Source organism: Callithrix jacchus, chromosome 5 (assembly GCF_049354715.1).
Source record: "Callithrix jacchus isolate 240 chromosome 5, calJac240_pri, whole genome shotgun sequence".
In the NCBI taxonomy this organism is placed as follows: domain Eukaryota; kingdom Metazoa; phylum Chordata; class Mammalia; order Primates; family Cebidae; genus Callithrix; species Callithrix jacchus.
In genome coordinates this window covers 30,373,784-30,397,160 of record NC_133506.1, presented here as the reverse complement: position 1 = coordinate 30,397,160, position 23,377 = coordinate 30,373,784, and the positions used below count along the sequence as shown (strand labels likewise).

Here is a 23,377-nt window from a genome sequence, read left to right as displayed (position 1 = left end):
CGACGAGGTTTAACAGTTTAAAAATTAAATTATAATACACACTCAAACTTACTTGTTTGGATAATCACCTACAGCGAAATCACATTTCTGTAAAAATCACCTTAAATAAAGGTCTCTACCACATGGCCCATCTTTCCAAATGACAATAAAGAATTTGGTAAAACAAAAGGCTGTCCATCCCTTTAGAGTGTGGGCTAACAGTATTTCACAGAAAATGGTTGAAGCAAGCTCCTAAATGGCCTTTCTTGAGGCTCTGGGAGAGGCAGTGTATCTGCACCTGGGCACTTTCCTCAGTATACACTTGGGACCAACCAACTCAGAGGGTGGCCTTACTTGCACTCAGCATGGCTGTGCTTGGATTTGGAGGAATGGGGCATCGCCCAGGAGGTTCCCTGTAACCAGTCTCCTACAGTTAGGTTTCTCTGTTCTCAGGGACAGAGAAATACGTATAGTAGAAGTCGTATCTTTGATGCCTACTTTACTTTACATTGAAGAAATGGCAGGAAGCTCCACCGCACTCACATGCACCCCAGCCTGGCTGCGGCCTGTGCCTGAGCAGAGGCTGGGATTTCTCCTCTCCAGGATCCCACTGCCAGAGGCCAACTGGGATCCCAGCAGTTAAACAGCTTCATCCTGGGATTGTGTGAAATAAACGCTTACGGACCCTGAGTTTACGCTTCATTATTCATGTAATTAAGCAAATTATATGTTTCAGTTAAGAATCCTGTTTCTGCAGAGCCTAAATGATAAAAGAAATGGATTTTTAAAAAATTACAAAACTACTTTTAGAAAGCAGACATTTATTAATACCATTTTTTGGGTAAAATTTCTAAAGAAACAAATTCAAGACAAAACTCCCTCCAGTAGGTAACAAAATATTGTTTAAATTCCTTCTGATCAGGTGACTTTATTTCATAAAACAGTATATCAGCTGGGCAGGTTCAGTCTCCTCCGATGTGTGACAGTCACTGTTTCTTCTGTAAACATAACTAGGGTACAGTGACTGTCATAACTAAATTTTAATTAGTACTGTGACCTCCAAGGGCAGGTGTGAAACATGTGATCAGAGCCTGAAACACCTTGTAGTGGTTTCACTCAAGGTAAAACAAGAGAAGCACTTAGGAAGAAAGTCTCCCTCAGTAATTTCTGGCATGGTGCAGCTACATCTTCACCCTGGAACTTAAGGACAAAGTATGCCTTCCACTTAGAAAATCCAAGTGTTTTCACAGCAAGTTTAATAAATTAAAATGTAGGGAAAAAAGGAACTAGTAAACAAAAGAATTCTTCAAGGTTCTCTTTTTAAATTAATGTTTACATGTTACATGTGAATCAGCATTTCACAAGCACATGGCACATACGCGAGGCCCTAGAACCATGTCAACATTGAGCAAATACAGCAGAAGCATCTTTTCATTGTGACTTTTTTTTTCCCCCCCTGAGACGGAGTCTTGCTCTCACTCAGACTGGAGTGCAATGGTGTAATCTTGGCTCAGTGCAACCTCCACCTCCCAGGCTCAAGCGATTCTCCTGCCTCAGCCTCCCAAGTAGCTGGGATTATAGGCATGTGCCACCTGCTAATTTTTGTATTTTTAGTAGAGGTGGGATTTTGCCGTGTTTGCCAGGATGGTCTTGAACACCCAACCTCAGGTGATTCGCCTGCCTCGGCGTCCCAAAGTGCTGGGATTACAGGCATAAGTCACCATGCCCGGCCTCATTGTAAATTTTTTAAAGCGATAATTAAGTCCTGCATAAAACAGCCAAAGGAGCATTTGAGACAAAGTTACTGGTTCATCACAATCAACTCTTTAAGGCAATCGGAGGTAAGTGTGCTGAGACTCCTTCTCTTCTGCTCTGTTCTCACATGCTCCCACGGAAACAGACACGTCAGTTACTTGCCTGTTTCCACCTCTAGGTGTGGAAATGGGAAAGTCTGGGTTTCTGGAAATTACAGAAATCAAGTCATAAAAACCTGGCAAAAATATTATACTCTGTTCTACAGTTTGCCACAGTCACCTCGTTTTTCAAATAAAATGACTACACAACTTTCAAGTGCTCTAAAAGTCTTAATTTTTCATGTCTCTACAGAAAAATACTATACTGTTTTGCTAGATTCTTTGGTAGGACAGCTTTTACCTAATCTGGTTTTTTTAAAGACTGAAACTGACTGGTCTCATCTCATTTCTAAGTTGATTTTATGACAAACTCCCTAGCTGCATATGTGCTGAGAATACACTAAGCAGTTGTGCAGGTGTTCAGTCTGTCATACCTTCTTGACCGCCTACAAATAGGGGGTGGGGAGAAATGAACACAACAATCCATTTCTTCAGCTGTATCTGAGGGTCCCCACAGAAAATCCGATTTGCTTCAATTCAACAGGGAAAAATGGCTGAAAATATGTGGCCCCAGTTTTATTTCAGCTTGGAAGAAAAATGCCTTAAAAGGAGTTGTGAGAGAAGTAAACCCACGTGGAAATGTAAGGCAGGGTGAGAAGCCCGGAAGACTGTTAGCGACAGTAGCAGGAGCTGCTTCAGTGCTCTGTACTCTGCAATGAAGACAAGCAGTTGTCTAAACAAGGTAAGCTTTAGAACGACTGACACACCTTACACCACAATTAAGTGAGGTCGTGTTCACTGCCTTGTTTGTAAAGTGTAGCTGAGATCATGCAGATCAGGATTTTTGAGGGAAAGCTTTAAAAATGCTGTGATAAAGCCGTGCAAGTTAGCAGAAGTCCAGGAAAATCCGCAGAGGCCATTCTTCCCACATCCTTGCACATGGACAATTATTTTTCTTAGCCCCACGTCATCTTGAGTTCAGCTACCACAGACGCAGCCTAACAGGATGGGAACTGCTCGGCACTTAACTTGAAGCTCTTATTCCATGTTGGTCAGAGAGTGAAGCTGTGTGGGCACTGAGTCTGTCTGTGGGGTCAGCTCACTAAGCTCACTGATGGTGGTGGCCAGCAGGGCGTCCTGGGACACCACGGTGGCGTCCGACTTGCAGGCTGTGTCTGCAGAACTGTCCTGCATGGTAGGTACAGTCCCTTGGACTGTAGCCAGGTTGTGGAAATGGCCATTTTCTGCAAAAGACAGCAATTTATCTGAAAGTTTGGACGACACATACTCTTCGTCAGGCTGTTCAATCTTGTGCCCGTCGTCGTTCTTGGGCGAGCCATCTACAATGACAAGGAAAGACTTCCACGGAGTATTCTTATCGTGTATCTACAAGTCAAACACAAAATAAGAGTCAATGAATGTGTCTCTGAACAAATGCATCTTTTAAAACCAGTCCCTCTACAACTTCAATTTTCGACCTTCACTGACAAGTACCCCCTGCCACCACCCTCACTGTTACAGTCGTCCTCGTGGACTGTGCTTTTCCCCGGGCCTCGGGGCTTGGTGCTCCACTTCATTCACTCTGAATGTTCCACTGCAGAGACAACCCAAGGAGGAAGTACCTGTTGTCTCGACCTCTAACCACCTTGCAGAACGGTGGTAGGTATTTCTCTCTAGGTTCCGGGTATCTAAGGGCAGCAGCTTGTTTCTCAAAACAAGCCATCCCCCTGCTTACTGAGGTGTGCCGCCGAAGCGTGGACTTGTCGGTGAATGTTCGTCCACACGCATTGCACATGAATGGCCTCTCCCCTGTGTGGATGCGACGGTGGCGCTGGAGGGCGTTGAGCTGGGTGAACTGCTTGCCGCACTGGTCACAGCAGTAGGGACGCTCCCCTGAAGCAGGGAGAGAGGAGACTGCTGGTGGGTCCTTTTGGCCTACTGTGCTTAGTTCTGAACACACTGGAATGAATGGTGCTGTTGCAAACCACTGGGCAGCCTCCGCATCCAGCATAGAGGCCATGTTGGGACCAATGTAGGGGCCACAAATCTACCATCTCTGTAATCCCAAGAGTTTATGTGACACCAAAAAGGGGCCACAGCCTCAGAAATGACCCTTGTTTTCCACAGTAATGGAGATAAGATGACAAGTCCCCTAACTGAATATGCATGTGTGTGTGCATGTACTAACATGCAGAGATCATGATCCCATGTCCACACATCCACATCCACTGCCAACATTCACACCATGACTACGCTGTCTGTCCTTTTCAGTAAAAACTCCAGGAAGCAAAGGGACTTCGCCTTCTCATTTACACACATACGTGCTCCCTTTTCAGTTTCTCAGAGAAACAAGAAACTAAAAGAATGCTATTATGACATACAGAGTTTTCCAGTTTTCTTCAAGAGCTTAATTCCAAGTAATTTACTGGTAAATCTACAAGCTCTGGGATTTTCTTTTTTTTTTTTGGCCAAACTAAACTCCCTTCCCTGGGACATTCTAACCATACCTGTGTGGACTTTAATGTGCTGGTAGAGTGAGTTCCGCTGGGCAAACGTCCTGAAACACACTTCACATTTAAAAGGTTTGGATCCAGTATGGATTCTGTTGTGGTGTTTTAAGTACTCCTTAGAAGCAAAACTCTTGCCACATGTTTCACACATAAAAGGTCTTTCACCTACATGAAAAAATGAAACAAAGTCATAAACAACACGGCATGAAACACACATGGAAGAGTCAGTCTATACTCAAGACCCACATGAACTCCTCAAAAGTGCCTTGGTGGGCAGGCAGCATGTCATGTTTTCTAGTAAAAACTATCGTAAAATATGTGTTCATGCGAGATGCTTGCTAGTTACTGAAAGTCGGTATAAAATACCCTTGAAAATCACAAGAAAAATTCCATTTGACTAGAATCAAAGAGGCATTGTTTGTTCAGCTGGCTCACATTTTAGAAATGTAGTCACTCCAAACAAGAAAATAATTTCACAACTTGTGTATGGAGAAACTGCTGTATTATTTTCAAAGGAGCACTTCTATGAATCTTTATCAGAATAAACCCTCTTCAAAGGAGAAGTAAGTTTACAATAGATAATGTATCACTATTCTATTGTAGGACTCCAATCAACTTGATTGAATTGCAGGTCAAAAGTTATAAATACCAGCTCACTTTTTGTAGTTTAATCCCACAAATCAGACTTATCAAATTATTAGGTGTGCCCAATTTCACAGACATCGAAATAAAAATACTGACTTTAATAATAAAAATCTTACCGTGTTCATATTCTTATCAAAGGACCGATTCTAACTTAATCCTTCAATATAACCTCACATTGTCCCCAATCCCAAGCTTTCTTTTTACTTTTTCTTTTTTTTTGAGACGGAGTTTCGCTGTTGTTACCCAGGCTGGAGTGCAATGGCGCCATCTCGGCTCACCGCAACCTCTGCCTTCTGGGTTCAAGCAATTCTCCTGCCTCAGCCTCCCTAGTAGCTGGGATTACAGGCACACGCCACCGTGCCCAGCTAATTTTTGTATTTTTAGTAGATACAGGGTTTCACCATATTGACCAGGATGGTCTCAATCTCTTGACCTCGTGATCCACCCGCCTTGGCCTCCCAAAGTGCTGGGATTATAGGCGTGAGCCACCACGCCCGGCCCCCCAAGCTTTCTTTAGATACCAATTCTACTCATTCTGTAGTCATCACTCATGTCATTAAATGCTAATTTCATGACATTAAATGAGATTTGCATTTAGTGACATGAATGATGACTACAGAGTGCGCAGAACTGGTGTCTAATCAAACAGACATAGTATCTCATGAGAAAGACATGCCATCTCTGTCTCACCTGCATTTGAACTTGAGGCTTATAAGCCAGTGTTTACAAGTAAGAGTAAAAAATGCAAGCAAAGGAGAAGCTGGGTTAGAAGAATAGAACACTTCAATGCTGTATGCTTCTGTATCTTACACGAGATTCTGAGCCTCAGGGTTACTGTGCTGAGCAGAGTAAAGCCAACTTAAATTCTCACATAATAATTCATAAAGGCTTTGGAAAACATAATGAGATAACCCTATTACCTTAATATATAACAACTTCCTTTCTTCTTGTCTTTTACGTGCAGGTTTTCAATACAGTTGAGGTTAACTGTACGCTTAACTGTGCATTTTAACGTTGAATATCCAAGCACAGACCTTTTCATGTCATTCAGAGCCCTTACTCTGAACAGCCAGGGTCAGAAGCCAGGGTATAGATTTACCAGAGTTTACTGAAGCGCTTCCTTGTGGTTGGACAATCAAGTTGTTTCCCATTCTTAGTTAATAAAAATAGCAAGAAGGGGGTTAACAGCATATAGCTCTTCCCACGTTAGACAATTTCTTTAGCACAGAGTCTTAGAAAAGGAATTTTTCGTTTTAACAGTAAGAACTATTTTATATCTCTTGATACCTAAGGCCTGCATGCCAGATCCTGTGGCCTGGTGGTATAAAAGCCATGGCCACATGCACAGGACCAGCGAAGGCAATGGGTGTATGTTTATTTTGCTCACTTGCTAGATGGAAAAGCTGTATCATGGCTTTAACCTGCACCACCTTGGTAGATGCCAACTTCAAAATGAATCAATTGCATTTCCTTCTACAGCTAGGAAAGACATTCAATCACAACAGCGTGGGTATTTACCTGTGTGGCACCTTTTATGATAAATCAGCATGTGGTTCTGAGTGAATCTTGCACCACATTCATCACAGACAAAAGGTTTTTCCCCTGTATGAATTCTGAAAGTACAACATTCATATGATAACTTAGGATGTATTTCAAAGCTCACTTTGCAGTACAATTTCCACTCTATCCTGCAAAAATCATTTATTCCAAGAGATCTACTGAGAATGACCGTAGTGACAGGTCAACAGCCCATATTCTCCATTCCAAAGTAAACTGAGTTTCTGCACAAGGTCAATGGATCCACACATTTTCCATAAATCACTGACAGAATGTTCATCTACACCTGCTCACAAGCCCTACTGCTGAGGCCAGAAGGTATGTGCTGGTTTTGAACACACCGAAGACCACCATCGAGTATCTGTAAAGCTGCCTCACTCGGAATAGTCAGCCCGAGACGCTTTAGGAACTACTGCTAAGTGTCACATGATCAAAAATTTTACTCTCATTTCCTAATATGATGTAACCAGTCGAGAAAGGAGAACTGTTCTCAAAATGCTGAAGGTGGCATTTTAATGTCACAACTAGCATGAAGTAGCAATCAACCGTCATTTACCGAGCACTTCCCAAGTATTTTTAAGTGATCACATGGAGTACAAGATGCTGACCACTGTGCTGCTTACCCAAGGCTGACGGAGGCTTGAGGCGGGTCTAGAACAGAACAGAAAACAACTGCTTGTTGGGATTTCAAGAATAAATACACTAACAACCGTAAGGAAACTTATTCAAAAACATCACACACCTACAGTTCAGAAAAGTATTAAGAAACAGAAAGCATTCTCTGTTCTGCTTCTGGAGTGCAGACTGCACAGAGGCCCTCCTAAGCCTGAGAACCAAAGATGAGAGACAAGTCCTAAAGCCAGAATCAGCATCTCACTGACGTCTCTACTGAGACTGTGGGACCCAGGCAGGGTGGGTCACAGAGCCCGAGATCTAAATGAAGAGTCAGGAAAGGAGAAACAAAGGTAATGAGGCCCAACTCTTCCTCCAGCACGGCAGGGCGAGCCTGCGGCCACGGTGGCAGGCCCCACCAGGGGGACATCCCAGCCCACAGGAGCGCCCCGGGGTCTCAGAACAAGGGGGCAGAGCCATCGCTCGCAGCCCCTCTACCTTGACAGAGAACTCAATGCTGTCTCGAAAGAGGCCCCCAGGTTTGGAGCGGACAAATGAGGCAGTAAGACATCACCGGGTCCAAATCCCAGGACGATCTCAGTGCTTGCCACGCCCCTCCAGTGCACAGAGACCCCTCTGGGTGGCTCCCCGCGTACCTCATGTGCGTCTTGAGTGCAGACGGCTGTGAGAACCTGGCGCCACACTCGGTGCAGCCGTAGGGGCGGTCGCCCGTGTGTGTGCGCTCGTGCAATCGCAGGGCTGTCTTGGAGCTCAGGCCCTTGCCGCACTGGCCGCAGCGGTGCCGCTCGCCCCCGCCCTCGTGCACCTGCAGCACGTGCCGCTTCACGTCCTTCTTGCGCTTGAACTTCTTCCCGCACAGCTCGCATGGGAAGTGGCGCTCGCTGCTGTGCACGTGGCGCTGGTGGCTCTTCAGGTTGCAGCGGTTGGCGAAGGTCTGGCTGCAGGTGTCGCAGCGGTACACCACCTCAGTGGCCACGCCGTGGCGGTGCTTGCTGTGCTTCAGGAAGCTCTTCTCGTATAGAAACGCCTTCTCGCAGATACTGCATTTAAAGTTGCTCTTTTTCTTCTCCCCCTCTTCCTCTTCCTCCTCCTCCTCCTCTTCCTCCTCTGCCCCTGCTTTCTTCGATGCTTCCTCCAACTTAGCACCTGCCTGGCAACCCTCATTTTTGATAACCAGCTCCATCTCTGTGCCTACCCTGTCTGGGCATTGGTCCTGGGGATACCTGCAGTCCCCCACATCACTCTCAGCACCTTTCTGCTGCTCTCGGAGTCTTCTAGTGTATTTCTTTTTAGGGATCTCCACAAAGACCTTCCTCCCAGCCAGCCTTCCACTAGCTCTCCTGATTTTAGGGTAAGGAGGCTTAACCACCTCTTTCTTCTTGTCTAGTTTGTCCTTGGACTTCCTCGGCAAATCTGAAGACATGCCATTACTGGCTCTCTCTCCTGGGCCGCCCAAGGGATCAGTGAGGCCATTGGGGTGAGGGCCATCCGTGGCCACACTTGCCCTGGGGACAGGAGCAGCACTCAGTTGGGAGCCACTGCTCGCCTCGACCTCCTGAGACTCTGAGAAATTTTGCAACTCCAAAAGTACTGACTCTAACATCTGTTTCTTTAACTGAAAACAAGTTTCTGATAGGTCCAAACATTTCAGCTTTTCAGCTGTTTCCAGCATTCGCTGCACCCGATCTTCTTCCACCTGTACCTTTGCAGTGTAGACAAACTCAAGAAATGAAGCAAAGTCAGCAACCTGCACTTCCTGTAAGTGGACCTTAGTCCTAGTGCCGTCCGCACTCTTCTCGTTGAGGAACACTTCCTTAAAAAACTTGCTGGTGGCAGCCAGCACTGCCTTGTGGGCCATGAAGTCTTTGCGGACGCCCTGATACTCCACGCTGACTGTCACGTCACACAGGTGGCCCAGGAGACGAAGCTCATGCATTTCATGCAGTAGGTTAAATGGTGAGGATTTGGATTCCAGCAGAACCGCACCACTTTCCATCTTTCTTCCTTCCAAAAACAGCTTTGAAAAAGAAACAAGAATTATGCATGAGCAATCACTGAAGCAGAAGGACTAACATTTATGAGGATTACTTCAGTTCTTGGGAGGGTATTGACTCATTAACAACCTAGCTTTACTCAGGTAAGATCTGAACGACACTTTACTTCTGAGCACAGTTTTCTAAAGTGAACTTCCTCATGCATTTTCCTAAGGTAATAAATTGGCATGAGAAAAATACTGTATTCTAAGATTTCCTCCAGTGATAGACAAATGATGGAAGTTGTGATTAGTGAAAATACATGAACGCACTAATTTGTTCACCAAGGTCACTGTCTAATTTGCTTACAAACATAGACCGCAAACTGGAAAAGAATTCATGGCAACAATAACATCTAGTTCTCTGATCAGGAAACCAGATAATTCAGATAAAACATATAGCCACCACCATCTGGGAGCAAATCGAAAACCTTAGGCAATCATTCTGCCTTTGAAAAGAACCAAGTAAGTAAATCCTTTCCATGAGGAAAACTTCCTAGAAAAGTAGTTCACAATTCATCGCCCATTCCCAACACCCTAAAAACTCATAATTTGAACTATTCTTACTCTACTGAAATAATGGAAGTTCCACAGCTTTTACAAGCTGTGCTACTTTGAACAAGCAACTTCTCTGAACCCATTTCCTCCTCTGAAGAAGGCTGACCCGCTGCTCCATGAGCCTAAAAGTTGCTAGCTGGTTGTTACTGGTTTCCCACACACAGGCCAAGGTGATAGAGTGATCCCCATTTCATAGATGAGGACCTAACAAGGTATCAGTCGATGGCTGGTTGGGACCAGCTGAGTAGCTGGGACTCAAACTACTCAACACCCTCTTCCCCTCAGCCTCACCAAAGGCGAATGGCTGCCTTTGGCCCCTAAATCTTCCCACTGCAGTGGGCATGCAAATTTCACCAAACCCACCTAAGGCCTCCAGATACCTTCCCCCATCATCATTTCTGCTGCTTTGCCACAAACTCCCTGAATATGTGTTTTCTCCAGGAGGTTCGTCCCTGCCCTTCAGCTCTGGAATCTACCTTCCTCTCTGATTCTTGTCTCCACCCATCCAAGCACGTACCTTCTTTCTAGCCTCCTTCCGCCAGACCACAGATGTTACCTCGGATTCAACATGTCTAGGAAAAAAGTTGTCATCATCTTTCTTGAAAAACCAGTCCCATCCCTCTCCCCTTCTCCAGTCTCATCAATGATACTGCTCCCCACAACCACCAGTCCCCAAACAGGGAAAGACTACCCTCCGGGAGTTCTGCTGTAAACAAGTACCTAGGAGGCTTGAGCAATGTCACCTGAAGGGGACTCCACAGCAAACCGTGAGAACACTGAGGAAGCCTAAGCAAAGGATCTGTAGAATTGGGGCGGGGTTTCAGTGGTCCCGGCCCCAGCCTGCAGAAACCAGGATGGCGAGGGCTCTATCAGCCTGACACCCATACGCACGGCCAGCCCTGACCTCCCCAGACCTCTGCCTACAGGGCCCTCGAGGGGACCTGATTTCTCAGTCAATCAACAAAGTGGGTTCTGAGCCCGATTTCCTACGTTGTGTGGCCACTGGAGTGCAGGCACTGGAGGTGGCGACAGGGCCTTCTGCGGCCGGTGACAGCTGCGTGTCCGCTGAAGCTCATTGGCATTCTGGCCGCCTCCCAGTGCGCCCGGCATCGGCACCCGCGTTGGCGGCCCCTGATTCCCCGGGGTTCACAGGGCCAGAGCCCTTCCCAGGAGACGCTGCTCCCCGCAGCCCCTTCCACGGTCAGAGGGGCCGGGGTTTCCAAGGGCGCTTAAAGCCGCCGCCGTCCTCACGGCACCTCCCACCTGGCCAGCGCCACTTCGCCGTCCCAGCGCCCGGACCTCCCTCGGCCCCTCCAAAGACGACCCGGAGAACAAACTACTGCAGCCGCAGAAAAGCCCCTCCTCGGCCGGACGCGCCGCCTCTCGACGCCGGCCGCGTGGATCAGGCCCTCGGGCCGCCCCCTGTCCCCTGTTCCCGCATCCCCGAGGCCCGCCGCTCCTCAGAGCAGCCGCGGCGCCCGGACGACAGTTGGGAGGCGTCCAGAGGCAAGGAGCCGGGGCCGGGTCTGCGGGCCGCGTACTCACCTCCCAGCGGGCGCCCCCGCCGCCGCCGCCCCCGCCGCCGCCGCAGCCCGCTGTCCGCTGGACCAGGCCGGTAGGAACTGCCGGCCCAGCTAGGCGGGGCGCGGAGCCCGGCGCGGGCGCCTCCGATTGGTCACTGCAGGCCCCTCCCCTCCCTCGGCTGGCCCCGCCCCTGGCGGGGCTGAGGCAGGAGCTGCGCGCACAGGTCGGACTGAAGAGCGGTTCGGGTAGAGTTACCCGATCTGACGTACGCTGGGGCCGCGCGACTGACTGGCGACGTCGGGTTGCGTCATCCGCCGCGAGTCAAGGCCTACGCCGGCGCAGGAGACGTCGACGTCTGCGCTGCGGCACGCCACAGCGGGGCGGAGCCAGTCGCGGAAGGTCACGTGAGCGTCTGACTCGCGTGGTCACTTTTGGGTCCATTCCGGGCATCTGGCCAGGAGACCTGGGCGCTACCGGGCTCCAGGCAGCGCGTGGCCTTCCAATAAGAGCTGCTCAGGTCCGCGAGGCCGAGCGCACCCGTGGGGCACAGTGGCCACGCGAAGAACGTCGCCGAAGGGCGGGTTCGAAGCAGGCACCGACCGCGGCCACTGAGGGCGCAGCGGCGCGCAGATAACCTCCGTGGGCGCCGGAGAGCTTGGCGCCCGCGCTCCTCGGGGGCACGTCTTCCGCGATGCCCCGCCCCTGCTGGGAGACTCGGCGCGCCGGGAACCGGGACTGCACGCTGCCGTCTTTATTGCAGGGCTTTATATTTCCAGGAGTTCCCATCCCGACGAAGGCTTTGTGCACTACGGAACTTCCCAGAGATCCATTTGCTCCTCTGAGGAAAGCACAGTTGGTACCTTAAGATCCGCTGACTCCTCGAAATCTTGCTGTTTCCCCCAATCCTTGCTCAGTACTAAAGCCCGCTTAGAAACACCTGCCTTAAGTCAGACTTCCAGTTCTCCATAACCTGACCTTGCTCTTAGCCCCCAGCCATTGCTAAAGCTATGCCAGGTCCATGCTGTTCCTCACTGAGGCCAGCAGTTAACTCAGCCTTGTCTTATCAGTAGGTTGAGTTTGTAATGTTTGGGGAGTGTCGGGACAAATACAGACTTAACATGAGGTTTCCCTCCCATTTTCTTTGAACAATACTTTAAAAAATTGGTAATTAGTGTAACTACTTTTTCCACTCTTGAAATATGTAAATCCTTTTGAACACTAGTTAGGCCTTTTTGTCTCCTTCATAACCTAGAAATATCTTTGTCTAGGACCTAGGAGCCATCTCTATAAATATCAAGGGAGATACTGCCCGTATCTTCCAGTTTTGATGGGAGAGTAGGAGCCTACCTTCAGTGGGCCCTCTGCCCCAACTTACAAAATTATCTCCTATCATGAAGATACAAGTTTCTTTTTCCTCCAGATAAAGCCAGTTGGCTAATACAGAGGATCACGCCAAATACCAGATTAAAGAAACTGTGTGATGAAAAGTGCTGCCAGGGTCCCTTGAGAACGAGTTATTATCTGGAAAATACGTATGTAATAGATTGCTTGGCTGCACAAGAGTGAGATTTCTGTCGTTGCAGTCTCTTGGTGGATTGCCTGTGATGGGTATCACATTCTAGTTTAATGCTTATTCATTTAAAAAGTGTTTTCTTTCTCCACTACCTTTCTGAAGAGGGTGGGAGATTGTACTTGTAATTATATTTCCGGAACAGGAGCCAGCTTCCCACACATAGTTAGGTGCTCAATAAATATTTGAAGAATGAGTAACATAAATCTTTCTTAGGCCGACTATCTCTATATTTGCATTCCATGATTTGAGGAAATGAATGCAGTTTTCACCCGTGGCTCCAGCAGGCCCACAATAGTGTTTTATGATTTTGTTTTGCATTAGAAAAAGGTGGCCCGGCACAGTGGCTCATGCCTGTAATCCCAGCACTTTGGGAGGCCAAGGTGTGTGCATCACTTAAGGTCAGGACATCGAGACCAGCCTGGCCAACATGGTGATACCCCTTCTCTACTAAAAATACAACAATTAGCCAGGCGTGGTGGCACACGCCAGTAATCCCAGCTATTCAGGAGGCTGAGGCAGGAAAATCACTTGAACCCAGGAGGCAGAGGTTGCAGTGAGTGGAGATCGTGCCACTGCACTCCAGCCTGGACAACAGAGTGACACTCTGTCTCAAAAAAAAAAAAAAGCTGGTCATTTGTAATCCCAGAGGCTCAGGCTGAGGCAGGAGCATCACTTGAACCCAGGAAATGGAGGTTGCGGTGACCCTAGATCACACCACTACACTCCAGCCTGGGCAATAGAACAAGACTCCATCTCTGATTATGTTAGCTAGCATTCAATGCTGAAAGGATTGCTTTAGTTGGGTGTCTTAATAACTTTAATGCCTAACCAAAGAAAGAAACAGCATATGATAGTCATATTTTATATTAAATTATCTTTAGAAATGCTACAGGAATTTATAAACTAGATCAAGTTCCAAGGTAGAAATTGCAACAAGCTTATTCAAAGGAACTCCTGGAAGTCAATGTAAAAACAGCAGCCAATACAAAAGTAGCAAAGGATATTGCAAATTAAAATACAATTCTGAGTCTCCCCACTGACTGAACAGACTCCCTCTTGGCTAAGAGAGAGAGAAAATACACCTTAAAAACAGTTTTTTACCCCAGAGAAACCTTAAAAACAGTTCCCTTGGAACAAGGGGTTGGATGGGCCTCGTTTCCACGCACCACCCATCCTAGCATTAAGGTTAAAATAGAGGTCATAAGGCTCACAGACTCTGTGGCAATACGATATTAAATTATAAACAGAATCAGGGGCCATGCCCAGCAAGGGTTAAGTCATGCGCTTGTACTCTTAAAGAACAAACTATGTCCTAACTGCCACGAGGTTTTAATTTTTCTCTAGCAGCCAAACAAGCACTGGCTTCTAGATAAGCAATGTTAAAACAACGTGCATCTCGTCCACCTCCACATGCTGACTGACCCCCAGTGCACAAATAACTACTGCTTTGAATGGACCAGAGACTGACTACAGTAACTTTCTCCTCATGGGAAACAACTGAAGGGTTGATTCTGGGTGGTTTACAGAGGCTGCACATGAGTGCATTAGTGTCCTGAAAAAACCTTTCAACATATAGGGTCTAAGTGTAATAGATGCAAATGCTAAGAGTCCACCCCAAAATGAACATGGGTCACCTGTAACGTGCATGTTTGTCCAGTAAGCATAGGTCAGGACCCCTTTCATGAATATTCATAGCTCTTCCTGTGGCCTGTTGCATATGTACAGTTGGCCAAGCCTTTCAGCGTAAATGCCTGTTTTGGGCCTCCTTCCTTCCAGGTGCCTGCGGAGCTTCTGCCAGAGGCTATGCTTCCCAGCCTGCCAGAAGGGCCACCTTGCCGATTATCACCCTTTAAAGAAATAAGGCTCGCCTTTCTAAGTTTGTAAGTTTGTGATTTTTTTTTTCTTAGTAATACCAGTAGACAATTCACATGAGAGTGTGAATGGTATACTTCACTGACAGTGGAATACTACATAAAAACGATAAACCACTGATAAACGTCAAACTAACAAAGTTAAATAGTGTTTCATGCTGCAGAACTCTGCATTGATAAGTACACGGAAATGAACAATTTTTATGGAAGGGCGTTCACTGCAGTGCACTTAGTGAAACTTTGGAAACAATCTATTCACCTATAAGGATGGCCGAATGACTGGTGATATATGCAAGCACTACATTATTATGACGTCATTAAAACAACGTTTAAAAATATGTGTAAGTCTGGGGAAATGCTCACCATGTTATAATGAGTAAAGATGGCTATACTATTTTGCACAGGGTCTGATATGATTTGAAAACAAATCTATAGAAAAAGACTGGAAAGAAATGATCGAATTCTAAATCGCACTAAGAAGAACGCTGAAGCGGGCACAACCCCAGCGCCCCGCCCACAGGCTCGTGAGGGCGCGGCCTTGGCTCAGGCTGGGCGGCACTCCCCGCCCATTGGCTGTCTCAGATTCCGGCCCTGCCTCTCCCCGCCCTCCGGAGCTGCTGGGATTGCTCGTTCCAGGGCTCTTTGGAGACGGAGGGCGGGGTTAGGGAGCCGGAGTCACGTGGAGCGCGCTACAGCGATTTCTAGCTGACAAAGAGTCCTCCGAAGGGTCCTGAGCAGTCGCGGGGTGATGTTGTAGGCCGTGTCCGTGACGCTGGAACCTGCGGTTGAGTGCGAAACTGGCGCGACCCCCTGCGTCTTGGTCTCCGGCTGGTGGCCAGCGGGATTTGAGCTGTGGTTTCCCCCAGTTCCTTTGCGGAGCAGCTGTCCATTCCCCAACAGCCCCACCCGGCTGGGCAGCCCACCCTCGGTCAGTCAGTCCTGGCGAGAACTGCCCATGGGTGCTCTGGGTTCCGAAAAATGCTCCGGGCGTGGCATTCGTATCGCGGGGGCGTCGGCTCCCAAGCCAGGGAAGAGCAGCCTGCAGAGGGGCGGCGGCCATGCCAACCGTATCCCAGGTTAGGAGAGGGCGCCTCAGGAGGGGTGTGGGCTCCGATTGAGAAAGAACGCCACCGCCTTGTGGGAGCTCTACAATGCTGCAAAATAGGTTCCAGTCCACATCAAATTAAGCATGACCAAAAGGGCAGCTGGGGTTCAAGAGCTGAGTTTTAACATACGCCTTTACATGCCTTAAAATTAGGTAAGTTGTCACAACGTTAAGATAAACCATTTCTCACGGTTCGTTTGTGATGTTTAAGTTTTTTTTATTTATTTATTTTTAATTGAGAATTTTGCCAAGTACTTTCTTCACCAATCTCATGAGGAGAGGGATTTTATTTTTATTTTTTTTTTTTATTTTTTTTTAAAAGGGAGTCTCGCTCTGTCGCCCAGGCTGGAGTGCAGAGTGGCGCGATCTCGGCTTACTGGAACCTCCTCCTCCTAGGTTCAAGCTATTCTCCTGCCTCAGCCTCCCAAGTAGCTGGGATTACAGGTGCCTGCCACCACGCCCAGAGACGGTGTTTCACCCTGTTGGCCAGGCTGACCTTAAGTTTTGCATCCTGGGTCCCTCCTCTTACCTAGTCCCAGCCCCTTGTCTACAGGACAAAGCAATTTGCTGCAGTTTTCTGTTTGCTCTTTGCAAAGCAGAGACTGGGCCGTAATTTGGCAAGGCGGTAGTGGAGGCAGGCCTGGTGTGTGTGTGTGTTTTTTTTGAGACGGAGTTTCCCTCTTGTTACCCAGGCTAGAGTGCAATGGCGCAATCTCGGCTCACCGCAACCTCCGCCTCCTGGGTTCAGGCAATTCTCCTGCCTCAGCCTCCTGAGTAGCTGGGATTACAGGCACGCGCCACCATGCCCAGCTAATTTTTTGTGTTTTTAGTAGAGACGGGGTTTCACCATGTTGACCAGGATGGTCTCGATCTCTTGACCTCGTGATCCACCTGCCTCGGCCTCCCAAAGTGCTGGAATTACAGGCTTGAGCCACCGCGCCCGGCCAGGGCTGGTGTTTAAGGTCAACCAAAGCAGCATCTAAATCTCTGCTCTTCCCCTAAATTGTTCACATTAGCAGCAACAGGTGTGCACCTTCCAAACTTGCAACAGACCACATTCAGAAGCTTCTTGATTTCCTGGTGTTCTGGGAGTATCTGGATCAGAGGGAACGTGGTTCACTAGGACCCCTCAGCTTCGCTCAATGTCCATTTCACCTTCCCCGGCCTTCCAATGTCTCTTCTTCCAGAATTCTCCAAGCCACCCTCCCCTTCATTTCCTCCAACCGCCGGGCCCCAGCTCCTACCTCTCCCACCCCAGCCCCTGTTCTCCCTTCCCACTCCCTACCCCACTGGAGTGACCTTTCATCAAACCCAAACTAAAGAAACCAACAGACCTTGCTGTCACCACTACTCCAGGCCCAGAAAGATGAAGTGGAGAGAGGGTGAAACAGAGAAAGCAGAACACCTCCTGTTCTTCCACACCACGTGGTTTGTGGATGTGGTCACTATAAGAAAGAACTTGCACTGCGTGCTGATTACTCTCCACAGCACAATTAATTTCTTAAACAACTTTTCATAGTTTAAAATTTACAAAAAGTTGTAAAAATAAGAAAAGACAGTAAACTCTTCACCTTCATCTGCCTTATAATTAAGGCATCGGGCAGCGTGCAGGACAGAATGGGAGGGCCTTGGGCTTTCCTTCGGTGGGAAACCACACCCGCAGGGACGAATCTGGGTGTACATGCTGCACTGCTGCTGGGTGGAGATGTGTCCCAGAATCCTAGGAGGGAGCCAGGCACACTTAAGACGTCTTGCCTTCCTGGTGGTGGGGGTGTGGTGAGGGTGGAGCTTCCCGGGATGCCACCTGCAACCAGGCTAGTGTGGGCGGGGATGCAGCACCCTGTAACCTATCCGCCCAGCCCACGTGGGGGTCTGGCCTGGACCTGAGGGACAGTAGGCGGGGCCATCCGCACGTCCTATAGTGAAGTCTGCCCCATTCAAATCGTTTTCCTTAAGATTACTGCTGTGTCAGCGTCACAAACCCAAATTGATAATGGCTTAAGATGGGATTTATTTCTCATTCAAAAAGAAGTCTTAGGGTGACTGAGATGGGGCTACTTTGGTGTTCCCATATGGTCACCAGGGACCCAGGTTCCTTTTAGCTCAGCACAGTCCTACCTCTAGGGTATAGCTGAACTGTTCTCTTGGCCAAGACAGAGCCAGAGCCGGTGGTCAGGCCATCATAACCTTTCCTTTCCAGGCAGCAGGATAGAAGGAGGGAGGAAGGGTCTGTTGAAGCAAAATTCCCACAAGTTCAGTCCTCCTACTTCACTGGCCAGAACTTAAATCACATCAGGCCTAGCTACAAATTGAATGAGAAAGTCATCTTTCAGGTGGGTCCCTTGTCCCTCAAAACACTGGGCTTCAGATAATAGGGAAGGGAAGGGTATCAAGAAATGGCCACCAGTGCCGCTGTGCTCATCAGGACTCTTACCCTTCTCAGAATTTCCCATTCCAATATCCTGACTACCCTACTCCACACCTAACACACTCTCAACAAAGACAACTCAACTGGGGAAGCCGCAGCATGGCACATCATCTATTGGTCCGACTTCTGTGAGGTTTGCTATTCTTTCTTTAGAGAAATGCAATTGGGGTTGGCCTTTAGGATCAGTAAAAGCAGCTTCTAGTTCTGATGTCCTCCATCCCAGTTTCAGTGCCCCTTTGTCTCAGAATCAGTGCTGCTTCACTTTCTCTTTACGAATGAGTTTAATATGGTGGCTTCATTTGTAGGCAGTTCTTAGCTAACTCTAGTATTTTATCTGTTCTCATCATTTAGTTCTCAGCTAAGGTGCTATGGTAGGGCCTAGGTGCTTTTAAAAACTGCCCATGCCCAGCTCTACCCTCAAAGATTCAGACATACAGTTAGCCGGGCATGGTGGCGTGTGCCTGCAATCCCAGCTACTCGGGAGGCTGAGGCACAAGAACTGTTTGAACCTGGGAGGCGAAGGTTGCAGTGAGCGGAGATTATGCCACTGTACTCCAGCTTGGGTGACAGAGCAAGACTCTGTCTCAAAAAAAAAAACCAACAACCACCACACACACACAGACTCAGGCATCGTCGGGTCTGGAGTATGGCCTTGGCATAGGTAATTTTCAGTGTTCCAAGGGATTCTAGTATGCAGGGAGCTGTGAATCACAGCTTCAGGTGGGTCACCTGTGTGCATACCGGTGCCCGGGGTAGGTACTCAGCCCTGATTGTCACCCCTGTGTGGGTGCTTCCTATTATGCTTTCCGCCTTTAGCCCTCCTCCTCCCGCAAAACCTGGTCAGACACATCAGGCAGGGGGAAAGAAGCAATATGTGTATTATTAAATTATTTGTCAGAATTTCCAGAATCAGAGTCTCTACTGAGCAAGTAGAAAAATAGAAAAGTTTACTGCTTTGAAAAGGAAACCATGACAAACAAATGTGTGTTCAGGAAAGGGGCTCCTAGAACTTGAGCGACAGAGCTCAGCCTCAGCACAGTGGCATCTGCAGAGTCTCCGCAACAACAGAAATGAACTTGTGTTCTTCACATCCTGGAGCACTGAGATTTGCATTTCTCCGCAGAGCTAGCGCTGAGGGAAGCAGAGCCTCTGCCACCCGCACTAGCTGGCCCAGTCCTGGAAGCGGAAGCAATCACTTGCGATCTTCCACACCGTGTTGCTGGGTGAGGCCTGGGCAGTCAGGATGAAGTTCTGGTTGAAGTCCCGTTGTTTGTTGCCCTCAAATTTCACTGATCCACAGATCACAACAAGGACTGTGGTCTGGCTCGGTGTGGCTTCATCGTGAACAGGCTGGCAGTCTACCACGTTGATTTGGAACTCGCTGGAAGGCAGCATTTCAAAAAACTCACTCAAGGATTCTTGTCCTGAAACAGCATTGCCGTTCCAGACCAGGGTGGCTGTGCCCATGTACAGGCGGGAGAGCAAACGCCGCCGCTTATCCATGGTGGTGTAGTAGACGTTGACGAACTCCTCAGCAGCTCTGCAGGCCTGATCCACGTAGGTCTTGAAATCCACAGATGCCATCTCTGGTTCTGTGGAAGAAGGGCTCCACCGGGTGTTTCCTCGGCCTTGGGGAACCAAGGGCTGCAGGGAAGTAAGGTCGAAGAGAACCCACGTGAATGCCAAAGTTCATTCTGCTCTAACAGTGCACCAGTCCTTTCCTGCTACCTGCAAAATAGTTCCAAACGGCAGAACAAAGACTGGGGCCTCAAATGGTATACAGCGCCCAAATGCCTAACCTTACTAAGCTTCCGTCTGTTAGAATGGGATCACCACTGCGGCGTAACTGTAATAGGAAAATTAAATGAGTAATATACATTAAGCGTTTAGTTAAAAACATTTAGTTACAGTCAACACTCCATATCTGAGGGTTTTGCATCCACAGATTTAGCCAACCTCAGGCTGAAAACTGCGAATACGTTGGGATGACTGTCCTACGCTATTTTGTTTTACAGACGGAGTCTCACTCCTACCCAGGCTGGAGTGCAGTGGTGCAATCTCTGTTCACTGCAACCCCCCATCCCAGGTTCAAGCGATTCTCTTGCCTCAGCCTCCCAAGTAGCTGGGACTACAGGTGCCTGCCATCATACCTGGCTAATTTTCGTATTTTTAGTAGAGACAGGGTTTCGTCATGTTAGCCAGTCTGGTCTTGAAATTGAACTCCTAATCTCAGGTGATCTGCCCACTCAAAGTGCTGAAGATTATAGGCACGAGCCACCCCTGGCCTTAATGCCATTTTATATCAAGGACTTGGAGCATCAGCAGATTTGGTCTGTTGCAGAGGTAGGGGGTTGCTGGAATCAATTCCCAGAGGACAAGAAGGCTGACTAGACCAGGAGTTTTTAAAATCCCATTTTATAAAATGGAGTTAATTTGACTACGGAAGACCACTCTTTCCTGAATGCTTGCAACAGACATGACTGCCCCTGGGCAAAGACAGTGGACCATGTTGAAGGGAAGAGTGGTCACTGGCCCCATAAAGGCCAACCAACCAATGAAATGCTCCTCAGATGCTGAGTCTGGGAAAGCCCATCATAAGCTCACCTGAGAGGAACTGGGAGGGCAGAGACGGCAGGTTTCTTAAGAAGGTAGAAACACATGTGACATGAGGACAGAACCAAAATGGCAGCCATAATCCCCATGATAAGCTGGTGAGTGGGGATTAGAAGGGAGGACACTCAGCTTACATGGGTACTAATATCCCCCATGTAACTGTGGTGGAGCCACAGTGCCTCAACAGAAAGACATGTTAGAATTCAAAGTTCCTGGGGTGTGGGCACAGAATTTGAACTGTAGCTGAAATGTCAAATTGCCCCTCCAATAAAAAAGTCCTAAACCATAAAAAAAATTCACATTTACTTTTTTTGGGGTACAGGCACAACTATTAGGTTCTTTTCTCCATAACTGAAATATTTCACTTAAAAAACAAATAAAGAACTACTAAAATAGTGGATTACTAAAATACAGGACATTACCAAAACAGTTCATATTTACAAACTTAAATAATGAATAATTTTTTATTTCAAAGACCTTAACTTTTTTTTTTTAATGATTAGTTTATGAAATAGATAACACATTTCATATAGAGCTGGAAAGAGACAAGTACTTGTAACGGCTGACAAAAGTGGTGGTGCATTGCGTCTGGGAAAGCCCAGCCAATTTCAGTCATGGGTCTTTCCACTGCCTCCACAGACCTCAAAGTTAAGCCCCAACTGTACTCTGAACTGAGTACATCGGTCCCACGGTATCTGTGAGAAACTGGATTCAGGAACCCCGAGGATAGCAGCACGTGCTGATGCTTAAGTCCCTGATAAAATGTTGTACTGTCTGCATATAACCTATGGGCATCCTCCTATATACCTTAATCATCTCTAGGTAACCTGTCATACCTAATACAATGTAGATGCGATTATAGTTGTTATACTGTATCGTTTAGAAAATAATCACAAGAAGAAAAAGTCTCCACATGTTCAGTACAAACGGATTTTGCGTTTTCTGAAGAATATTTTTGATCTGAGGTTAGCTGAATGCACCCCATGCGCAACCCACGAATAAGAAGCGCTGTGTTTGCAAAGGGCTTCACATACATTACCTCATTTAAATGTCACCACAAAAGGATGAGAAAGGTATTACTGTAACAGTTTTACAAATGAGAAAAAGGAAAACTAGGGCTGTATGAAGAAAATGACGGTAAGTACACTCCTGATCTATCATTCACAAGACCAGCCTGAGGGCTGAAATTCTGTCAAGACGATGCTATCCTTTTACTTACGTAAACAAGTCTCCATGAGCACAACTCCAGGACTGCTGGCGTGGAAATTTTCTCCCAGGGACCCCATGTCTCTCTGGCTGGAATTCCCGACCTCCACCTCACTCCTCCTCCCTCCATGGCACCAGTACCCCCCATCATCTCAGAGACGCCCCTCTTCTCCAGCTCTGCCCCTGGCTGTCTTTCCAAACACAATCTAACGATCGGCCACGCCCCCACACCCCAAAGAAGGATCATCTCCACTTCTTGGTTCTCAGTAACCCATGGGGCCGTCAGCCCCGCTGCCTGTCTAATCAGAAAAAGAACCAGTGAGGACTGGAGTAAGAAACTGTGAAGACCGCCGCCTCCCCCTACGGCCCGCACGGTCGAGTGTCCGGAGCTGGACGGGAGACGCTGCCACAGCGGCACGGCCTTACTTCCCTCCAGTCGCCTTTAATTCAAACCTAGAAGGACGCACGCCCTGCCCCGCCCTCCTCACACCCGAGAGCTGCTCCGTGCGGGGACGCGCCTTTCCTCATTGCAAAGCGAATTCGCTGCCACGCGTTTCGCACAGGCGAGAGCCTCACGCCGGCGGCAACTCTACCACGTGGACAAAGGCACAGCCGTGTCTCGTTCTCCGCAATGGAGAAGAGCGTGGGGTATGCGCGCCGGCCTGTCTTGGGTATCAGTCCGCCAGGGGACGGCAACCTACCTGCGCCGCGACGTCCCGAGTCAGGGCCGGCAGCGGCGCCCACGGTCGGGACGACCCCCGCGTGGGCCGCAGCTCCACGAAGGGGCCGGCCGCGGAGGTCACGCAGTGCGCCCACGGAGGCCTCAGGCAGGGTCACGGGAAGAGCTGCCTTTCTCTCCTCCTTTTCCTTCTTGGAGGCTTAGTTTGGGTCACCCGGGGCCCAGAACCGGGGGACTTTCCGGCGCAGTTCCGCGGCTTCCCGCGCGCGGCCAGCCCGGCTCCGCGCAGACGCGAGCGTCCCGGCCCGCCCTCTCCCGCCTTCCCGTGACGGGCAGCGAAGTCAGCCAGTGGGACTGCGGGCTGGAAGGCTAACTCCGCCCACATGTTGCGGAAAGGAGGCGGTAGTTTCCGGGAGCATCACTTTCCCAGAAGACCCTGGCGAATCCGCCCTCGAGTTTTCATTGGTCCAACCGGGTCACAGACTCTGGCCCGTCTGGTTAGGTGGAATCCCTGATTGGGCCAAATCTCTCAGGTCTCGCCCCTGGAGCCGGGAGGGGCGTTCGCTTTTCTTTCTGCGGCGTGGTGGACGCTTGGCGGAAGAGGGAGGGAA

General features: G+C 48.5%; 2 protein-coding genes across 12 annotated transcripts; both read right to left on the bottom strand.

The window, feature by feature from the left end:
• Positions 1–783: 783 nt before the first annotated feature.
• Positions 784–11,391, bottom strand: GZF1 (GDNF inducible zinc finger protein 1). 9 transcript variants are annotated; one of them, XM_078371513.1, is made up of 7 exons: positions 10,488–11,391; positions 10,285–10,339; positions 7,813–9,194; positions 6,506–6,600; positions 4,340–4,507; positions 3,568–3,746; positions 784–3,218 (listed from the first exon to the last, which is right to left on the bottom strand). In XM_078371513.1, exons 3-7 carry the CDS (start codon positions 9,171–9,173, stop codon positions 2,871–2,873), a joined length of 2,151 nt encoding a protein of 716 aa, XP_078227639.1. In that variant the 5' UTR covers positions 9,174–9,194; positions 10,285–10,339; positions 10,488–11,391; the 3' UTR covers positions 784–2,870. The 9 variants fall into 9 exon arrangements, with proteins under 9 accessions (XP_078227639.1, XP_035154376.1, XP_078227637.1 ...); XM_035298485.3 differs by having other exon boundaries at positions 3,568–3,725; XM_078371511.1 differs by having other exon boundaries at positions 10,758–11,391.
• Positions 11,392–19,122: 7,731 nt separating this feature from the next.
• NXT1 (nuclear transport factor 2 like export factor 1) lies at positions 19,123–23,059 on the bottom strand. 3 transcript variants are annotated; one of them, XM_078371517.1, is made up of 2 exons: positions 22,789–23,059; positions 19,123–19,912 (listed from the first exon to the last, which is right to left on the bottom strand). In XM_078371517.1, exon 2 carries the CDS (start codon positions 19,850–19,852, stop codon positions 19,430–19,432), a length of 423 nt encoding a protein of 140 aa, XP_078227643.1. In that variant the 5' UTR covers positions 19,853–19,912; positions 22,789–23,059; the 3' UTR covers positions 19,123–19,429. The 3 variants fall into 3 exon arrangements, 2 of the variants coding, with proteins under 2 accessions (XP_078227643.1, XP_035154379.1); XM_035298488.3 differs by lacking the exon at positions 22,789–23,059 and adding an exon at positions 22,101–22,689; XR_013535141.1 differs by lacking the exon at positions 19,123–19,912 and adding an exon at positions 19,919–20,114.
• Positions 23,060–23,377: the final 318 nt, after the last annotated feature.